The 9,677-nt window shown below is 29.7% G+C and overlaps 1 protein-coding gene across 1 annotated transcript; it reads right to left on the bottom strand.

Annotated features, from left to right (window-relative positions):
* Positions 1-1,311: 1,311 nt before the first annotated feature.
* Positions 1,312-8,159, bottom strand: LOC112777037 (uncharacterized). The gene is made up of 24 exons (XM_025821319.2): positions 7,949-8,159; positions 7,185-7,402; positions 6,912-7,017; positions 6,710-6,814; positions 6,544-6,603; positions 6,356-6,434; positions 6,092-6,239; positions 5,830-5,953; positions 5,522-5,702; positions 5,269-5,297; positions 4,953-5,101; positions 4,634-4,736; positions 4,431-4,526; positions 4,278-4,339; positions 4,076-4,199; positions 3,702-3,764; positions 3,523-3,582; positions 3,271-3,432; positions 3,041-3,114; positions 2,858-2,951; positions 2,621-2,757; positions 2,446-2,526; positions 2,183-2,288; positions 1,312-1,655 (listed from the first exon to the last, which is right to left on the bottom strand). Exons 1-24 carry the CDS (start codon positions 8,120-8,122, stop codon positions 1,584-1,586), a joined length of 2,607 nt encoding a protein of 868 aa, XP_025677104.1. The 5' UTR covers positions 8,123-8,159; the 3' UTR covers positions 1,312-1,583.
* Positions 8,160-9,677: the final 1,518 nt, after the last annotated feature.

Here is a 9,677-nt window from a genome sequence, read left to right as displayed (position 1 = left end):
CTACAAAGCTCGGCATCACACAACACACCTCGGCCATAACTCGGCAATATACATTACAAATACGGCCTTCATGAGTAATAACTCGGCAAAATCGACGTTATGGACCCAAACCGCCGAGTAAAAGGCGACATATTGACCAGATACGTTATCAATCCTCGCCAAGACAGACGTTGAGGAAAAAACGTTACTGATGGAGAACCGATCATATAAAAGCAAGGTAAAAGTATCTTTTTGATATACTTCTTCTGACTTGAATCTCATACTGACTTAAGCATTGGAGTGCTTTTGCAGGTACACTCCCCCCTCTTTTCCTCTTCATTGTCCACGCTTCCCCAAGTTGAAAGGAAAAGCTCGGAACTGACGAGCTAGCAGTGCAGCCTTCCGAGGAGATAGCTCGGCAGACATTCCAAACGAGGAGCCGACCTATTCTATAGGCAAGAACACAAATATTAATGTTGTATTTGTTTACAGGGATTAGATATTGAAACAGAGACACAAAATCATGTTTGATAGGTGATACATGGACAGAGACATTGTGTTCAGATACACTGAATTAATATATTTTGTGTCATCCTGACAGGAAGGACACAGAGACACTAACAAGGGATACAACTTATTTTTTATTTTTTTTTGTATTATTCTTGTTAATTTTTTATAATTATATTTTTTTTACTATTATATATTTCTTTTCAAATTTTTTGGATGAAAAAATTGAGAATAAATTGAATTTTCATAATTTATTCTTGTTTATCATCAAACAAAATACAAAAACACAAAATATTGTGTCTCTGTCTTTTATGTCTAGTTTTCAGTGTCTTGTCTTAACCTGTTTTGATAAACAAATGCAGCCTAATTGATCATCCATTATTTTCGAAACTCCATTGTTTATATGACTATTTGCACTGAAAATATTGTACATGCAGAAGTTCGTGTACAATTACAAATATACTACTAAGTACGAATTTATCAAGGAACATACGATCATGATATTATGTAATTTTTTTAACAATAATATATTTTATTTCAGATTTTGGAAAATCGAACCATTTGTATTGATAGATTTTGTAAATTAGTATCTACTGTTAGGCCATTGTTTTGATATAAAGGAATTGATCTATGCTTTATCACATTCATTTTTGTGTTTTGTAACTCACTGATTTCAATTATTAGTTTTCGTTTTTAGTATTGATTTCATGGAGAGATGGTATGGAGTTGAAGTTGACGAGGTAGAGCTAATTTTAAAATTTTATTTTAAAATTAATAAAAAATTAAGGTTTAAATATTTTTGTTACACAAAATTTATTTTTTATGGGTATAACGTTAGTTTTTTATTTGATAAGTACTTTTGTCAATGTTTACAAATTTTATAGATACAAATAATTATTTTTTCTAATATTTTTATTCATCACAGAAAGCTTACATACCAAAAACTATGAAAAATGACCAAATAAAAATTACATCTTTATTTTTAGTAATATGAAGTGCAAAAAAGGAAAAAGCAAAATCATCAATCTACCCTTTGCCATTTGTCAAAAAAAAAAAAACTTGCAATATGGTATGCTATTATGTGTCATGGCTTGTTCTTAACATGCTGAGGGCCAACTTCTGTATGGATCTTTGAGTGTATTGGTGTTGCCAGGCCGTGAGAAAACCATCTACATGCATAGTACATAAATGAAAGCCAATTAAATTTAGTTGATGCAACTCTCACTCTATGAAACATATTCAAATTATGATTAATTTTATTCCTTAATCCTTATCCACGAACCCTATTTTTTGTTAATAAATAGTATTAAGGGTATAAATTTCAGCCATATAAATATCATTTTAATTAAAGAACACACAATCTATTATTTTTTTTTTTCTAGATTTAGGATCTAGGTCTAGATTCATTTTACATCATTCCACAAACCAAAGTTCCATAAGTGAATATTTCTCTTGGTGTGGGCTTATTGGGATAATTAAACAGCCCTAAGAGGCCAAAGTTTCAAGTTGAAAGATTAAAAATTTGGTCACAAGATATAAGATTTAATTTGGATATATAACGGGATATATTGCTTAACTATATGACTAATCATGCCTTGCGTTTAATAGATTTTTATTATTAGATTAAGTTTATCCTAATACATCATAATATTGTCTATAGTACCATAGTAACTTGGCTATGAAATATAATACGTACCTGGTAATCTCCAAGTATTCGTGACTTAAAACCTGCAGCACAATAATCAAAATAGTATTCCCATGTCCTAATAAACTTTTCATCGAACCCAAGAGCCAAAACTTCACTGACAGAACAAAGAAAATTTTTAAATAAATGTTAGTGTAAGAAGTAATAGAAGAAGAAGAAAAAAGAAATTAAAAATAATAAATTTCAACAACTAGTGCATGGTGAATATTAACTTCAATCTAATAAAGTATGTTCCAATCAAATTAATGACATGCCTCTGATTTTCCTTAAAGTTCTTTCTCCACCACCTTAATGTTTGATAGTAATGGATTCCAATATTCTCAACATGCTCCACACTATATTCAAGAAAGTTCATTTCATCATTAAGAAAAAAGAAGAATGAAGGGATGGTCATGGTCATTGAAATCAGAAATAAAATATAAATTATACCATAGTCTTGATGCAGCTGCCATGGCTGATGTTACCCTACTTAGGGAGGGTAGGCATCCCCCTTGAAAAATATATTCCTTTATAAACCCACCACTACGCCTGTGCTCATCATAAGACTCATCCGGACATGATATGAACTATGTTGTAAGATAACCATATTCAAAAGTTAGTACAAATTTAAATACCAAATTTTATAGCAGCTAGTAGTAAGTATTACTCCCTAGAACTTTATAATACCTGGAGAACTAGAAGGCCATCATCTGCTAATATTGATTCGCAACAACCGAAAAAATCTTCCATATATTCATGACCAACTGCTTCTATCATTCCACTAAAATACCATACTACATGTTATGCGATGTGTTGAAAAATATTGCTTTTCAATGTAAGTTTGCAAAGTTAAAATGAAAATATGCTCACGCAGATATAATCCTATCATATTTGAATGTCTTTGGTAGTTGACGATAATCACACAGTAGAAATTTGATATTATCCTGAAATCATGAATTCACAACACTTAGCATGAGTAGTATTCATGAAATGATCTCAATAGTAAAATGAAATACCTAAATATGGCTTGTATTTTCACCTTGTTATGTTATTTTATTTTATACTAAGAAATTAATTAATCACATTAGCTTTTCATATACCTGAAGTCCAGCATCTCTAACTCTTTTTTCTGCAAATTTCAGTTGCTCCTTAGACAAAGTGATGCCAGTACATTTGCATCCAGTTCGTTTGACAACTTCAATGGCAAAACTTCCCCATCCGCACCCGAGATCAAGAACTTCATGTGTGCTGTCTATCCTAGCCTTCATATATTTTAAAAAGTTGATGTTGTCAGGTCATTCACAATTTACCAACCACAATACATTGATAAAATTACATTCAAAGGTACTCACTTTCTCAATGAGAAGAGACATTTTTCTCAGTTGTGCATCTTTCAAGTCTTCATCTTCATTCTGTGTTAGAAATTCAAATAGACTAATAAGAGAAAATGTGAACATGGGCTATATCAGAAATTGAAGAAATATTCTTTACAAGAAAATTGGACTCAAGCATCAAAAAGTCATGGTCTTGCCTTGAACACTGCACATGTATATGTCATTGTTTCATCCATGAATAGTGCAAATAGTTCATTGCTCTAGAAATAAACCAACGAATAAGTATAAGACAAAGATATTTATGACCAGTAAAAAGTAGGCACTTGAGATATATTGTGAAAACAAAATAAAATAAATAAAAGGAAAATAGTTAATCATTCCACTAAAACATCTTTATTAAGTAATGATTGTAGCTGATATAAAGTACTTTTCTAACGTAAAAGTTGCAACTTATGCATGAAGTTCTTTTCAATTCTAGTTACAGAAAGTTGTAAGAAAGTTCTTTTATTGTGTATCTTGTGTAGAATAATCTCATTGAAACTTGTAACTTTGGTAGTTATTGATGTTATACCAGATCATAGTGTCTAGAGATATTGCGACGAGCTTGTGCAAGAGTATTTTTCCTAAAGTAATGCTTAAAGAAGAACTTTGCAGATGCTAAACCAGCTGTAAGGAAAATTGGTGTCCACCAACCCCTGAAGACATAAAAAATCAGGAAATATAAAGGTTGAAAAAGAATACAATTACAATTTCAGTACTTTCTATCAACTTACCTATTCTTTTTTAATTTTGAGTTTGAAGCATTTGATGAATCTGTATTTGATTTGATGAAAATCTGTAGCACAAGTACAAAAAAACATGGAAGTAAACACTAAAGTCTGATATGCATAATTATATGTTAATTAGATCCTAATGAATATGTATACCAGAAAAAGATTCAAAAGACCGTTATCTTTATCATCAAGGGAAAAGTCTCCATTAATATATGCATCTGCAAGACCTAAATCAGCTTCTGTCATAACCTGACAAAAACAACAAAAAACGTTAATTATCATTATCTTAGTTTCATTCCAAAAAGTAGAAATGAAAATCATTAACTTCATTTCATGCATAAATCTAAAGCACATACCTTCCAATAAAATTGAGGACTATGGATTCTCATAACACACTTCAAAGAGTGCTTCATATTGTTTCCTTCAAAGGTAAACATTGTTCCTCCCTCTTCCAATAAACTGTAAACTCCTCAAGACAAGATATAAAGTGAGTCAAGAACTAGAATACAATTGATGCTAAAATCTTCCAGATAACATGATTGTTTCAAGGGAATAACATTATTTTAAGAAACTGTTATTCCAATAGTATTATTGTGTATGAATATGATACTTCCAACTTGAAGTGTAAAAAGAGTATATTTATAAATGTCTACACACTTTGAAAAGTGAACTTACATTAAACATCCAGTAGTAATATAGGAATTTAGGAATCTCGTCACGAAATGACGTGCTCCGAGTTCCTTCCAAGAAGGTTCCATGTGTTTTGGATTGGTCCGAAGAGAACAACATCTTCCAAGAATGCCATATGCAGCAACCATACCAGCCTAAAATTTTGGAAATAAAATATTTTCACTAAATGAAATTGGCAATTTATATTGGATTTTATTGATGTAGAAAAGAGGCTCGATTGTCTCATCTACGAAAAAGCATTACTTTTCAACCAAAAAAATGTTTGTTTTCTTCTCATTTAAATCAAGTTTGCTTTTACTACCTTCAATCCATCTTCATGAAATCCACAACCTGAAAAGCACAAATATTTGCTTAATAATCACATGTGTATTTAATGTTAATCAAAATCTTTCAACATAATAATGTTTGTTTGTGAAAAAGAAAATATGATTAGATATGCCCAAGTTATTTCAGCTATCTAGAATTTCACTATAATATTTTTGTGTATGTTCTTTTTGTTTTGTTTAATAATTTAATTAATGTTCAACTATAATTTAACCAAGTCAAGAACAGACCCTGGTAGGCACCGCAGAACCAAATTCTTCTTTTTCCTTGAATACTTTCAAGTTCTTGTACAGCTTTGAATGCAGCAACTGATGGAATTGGATGTCCAGTTGACCACTTGAGCAAGGTATTTTTCGGGGTATGGTCTGGATTCAGAGTTACAAGAAAGGGTAATATTGTTTTATCAATATTCTGCAAATCAGAATATAAGATCAATCAAAAAGTTTTATTCATAGTTCACTTATTAAGTTTGAATCACTTGCCTTCTAGAATATTTTGCTTATGTACAAATGCCTGCACTATATAAGTTATTGCTAACCTGAAGAATGTTGAGCCAATATGTCAAACAAACTGTACTGTTCTGAAATCCAAGAAAATTCATTGCACTCCAAGCTTTTGGGTTTTTAGGCATTAAACTTTTGTCACGATGAAGAAAAATATCACTGCCAATAGAGATCAACAATACTTGTGAGCATCATGATATCCTTTGTTGAATTTGACTACTTTTAAATATAACTATTATAAGCTCCATTGTCATGTTCCCTTTGTGGAAGGTAGTAAATAGTTAGGATGAATTCTACCTATATACATAGTGAAAAGCACCAAGAATTCTTCGCTCATCATATGTCGCTTCATCTCCTAGTAATCTTAAAGTGTCTGGTGCATGTGTTGCAATTATACAGCTTTCGTATATTTCTCTGGAACCATCTTTGCATTGCACAACACACCCTGCAACAATATTTCTAGACTTGTTACTTAATCAGTGATTATCATTCAATGTTTGACAAAAAGATGTGCATGAATAAATATCAAAAGCTTAATAAGGGAATGGACAAATCAATCACCTTTTTCTGATGATGAAACCAATTCAACCTCACAATTAGCTATTACTTGAACACCTCTATCAAGAAGCTTTGTTTTGACCTGGTTATATAACAAATAATCAATTTCAAAATCTTGATTTATAGCCTAAACTAAAAAATATCTAGTATAAGTTACACTAAAAATTTTGCATAGCATTACAAATGACTACCTTCTTAATATAAGTGTGCGAGCGACCTTTAATAGTTAGCCACTGTGGTCTTCCAAAGAGCTATAGAGATAAAAAAAAGGATCAAGTGCATCAAAAAAGTCTTATTTTATTTAAAATTATTTCATTTATTATTGTATAAAATTTGAAATAGAAATTATCTCCTTACTAGCTGAAGATGTTGGAAATTGCGACAGAAGGAGAGAACTGACAAAGCAGGAAAGCTCATAACCCTTTCAAAAGAGCATGGCCATATAGAACCACAAATTGGAATCTACATGCATTGCATGTTATAATTAATAATCATAACTTACTAAAGGAATGATATTTATAGAAATCAAAATAATTTAATAAGATGGAAATGAACTCACAAGGTAGGCCTTCACAAATAATTCAGAATAACCCTTTGACTTTATGAAATTTTCCAAGGTCTCATTGCGGTCCATATCCAATTTGTTGTCAAGCATATCAAGATAGCTGCATTTATAATTGGAGAAAGACAGAACAAACTTAGCATTACTCTTTTGCATTATTAGTCCCTTGCTAAGTGTATGAAAACGATCCTTGTTATTTATATCCTCACATTAGTGAAAGAATGGACTTAAGCAAAGAAAAAGTTTAGATACAGATAAAGAATAACTTGCCTTATAACATCATCTTTGAATTTAATAATTTCTCTAACCATTTTCCAGAAGTAAGGGTTGATCACATTTTTCTTTTGCGCAAACAGGCTAGAGAAACCATCTCTGCTGCCCCATTCGTAGCCACAGCCACCATCAAGGCTCACAGCGAATGACATGTTTGATAATTCCATGTCAACTCCGAGATTCTCAAAGAATTCAATCATATTAGGATAAGTTACCTGTTCGATAACCCATGTTACATTATTTTCAACTTTCTATAATCTAATCTATATTAATTTCAAGTCACAGAAATGCCTTTAGCCACTAAAATTTCAACTACATATATTATTGTAACAAATTTATTTAAATCTTAAATTACTGTTGCTTCTACATAATCGAGGTTGATGAGTAAAGTCCAATAACATAATAGGGTGAAATTTAATTAATTATTTAGTGAGAGTAAATAAATTTTATTACTATATATTGTTTAAATATTTTTTAAAATCCACTGGGCACACTTGGCCCATAGCCATAAACGTGAATCCGTCCCTTAATAATAATAATAATAATAATAATAATGCAACATTCCTTCTTGTCTCGGCTATCTCCTTCCTTACTGTTTCGGATAATGTGGGCAAGACTAATTTGTGTGTAAGCATTTTGAGGCATACCAACAAAATGAGAGAACTAGAGTTAAAGGCATACCAAAACCTTTTTGAGATGAAAGTGCAACAACTAACATAAGAAGAAGAATGAAAATTGTATGTGTAGAGACTTAGAATTACCGGGTTGAAGAGCATGAATCCAAGGTCCAAATCAATACCATCAACATTCACAGTTTTTGCATGGCCTCCCAAATAATCTTCTTTCTCATAAAGAGTCACATTCACTCCTTCTTTGGCCAACACATATGCTGAAACCAATCCACTTATTCCACCACCCACCACTGCCGCTTTCATCTTCTTCTTTTTCTTACCCCTTAATAATACTATATTATTCAACTATTATTCTTCTATGAAATAAATAGAACACGCGAATTATTTTATGAAAAAATTTGCATGAACGCCCTATATTTATAGTGGAGCATTTTGTATATGCACGTTATCCCTACTGCTCTATAGGGGATTTTGTTTCCTAAATTCTATGTATGGAAAACCCAATTGTATGTCCACACATAGAAATTTACTGTAGAGATTAATAAATGGTTTAATTTGTTAGGCAAGTAGAACTACACGTTGCAAGCAAGATTCTTCTGCACTTACCCTTTGGAAAAAAAATGCTTCCTCTCATCAATTAGAGCCTAATTATAAATTCATTAAATTTTGTTAAACTTATAGCAAATAAATAGTTGTAAAATAATTAATGCAGACACGTTGGACAGTGGACACGCTCCCTCAAGGACAGAACCTATATAATAATAATAATAATAATAATAATAATAATAATAATAATAATTTAAAGGCTCGGTTAAGAAAGAAATAAAAAAAACGTTGAAAAATCGAAATTTTATATCTTTAATATATTAGAAAAAAATTATAAAACAAAATCTTTTAATCAACAATTAAAGTAGATATCAGTTCGATATACGAAAATTTTTTTATTCAATTCATATTTTTGTTAAAAAACTTAAATTTATTCTATATTATATTTTATTTTATTGAACAGATATTCTCAAATTAAAACATTATTATATATATATATATATATATTCATATGAATATTTTTAAATAATATTTTTCATAAATGATGTTGGATAGAAACGTATAAAGACTTGGCATGTCAATATGTGCTATACGCTTTAAAATAAGAAAAGTGTTAAAAGACTTAAAACTCAGTAAATTTTGTGATTTATAAATAGTGTATTTATATTTAATAGTATAAGATTATTTAATTTTTTTTATTAGTTAAGTATTGATTAAATTTTAATAAAAATTAAGTATTAGTTTTTTAAATTTTTTGTTTATTTACTTTTTTTATTAATTAACTACTGATCAAATTTTATAAAAATATTGAACCCTAAACTTTCTTTTCAAATAATATATATATAATGATTGAATATTTGATAAACAAATATATACATGGATAAGAAATATATTAGGCTGTGTTTGTAAGTATATATGAAGCAAATTAAAAGAATTATTAATCAAGAAATTAAAACCTACAAATATTAATAAAGTAAGTATGCATTGGAATGAAAATGTTTAATATAAATGGATACTTTTTATTTAATATTAGAATCTTGTAACTATTAACAAACTTCACTATAATTAATTATTAACGATTAACAAATATATAGTATTATTAATATATATATAACAATTTTATGAATAATGTTGAGAGAATAGAGTAATTTTTCTAAAGAAACAACAACAAACAATGATTTGTGCAGTAAAAGACAATGAATTGAAAATAATAGCAAAGAAAAAGTATTGGGAATCAATATTAATTATGTACACACAATTAAGATTAGTATTTAAATTCATTCACACTATGTACAGTTATTTCTAATTTTAT

Source organism: Arachis hypogaea, chromosome 19 (assembly GCF_003086295.3).
Source record: "Arachis hypogaea cultivar Tifrunner chromosome 19, arahy.Tifrunner.gnm2.J5K5, whole genome shotgun sequence".
Classification (NCBI taxonomy): Eukaryota; Viridiplantae; Streptophyta; class Magnoliopsida; order Fabales; family Fabaceae; genus Arachis; species Arachis hypogaea.
This window is presented reverse-complemented; position numbering and strand designations above follow the sequence as displayed.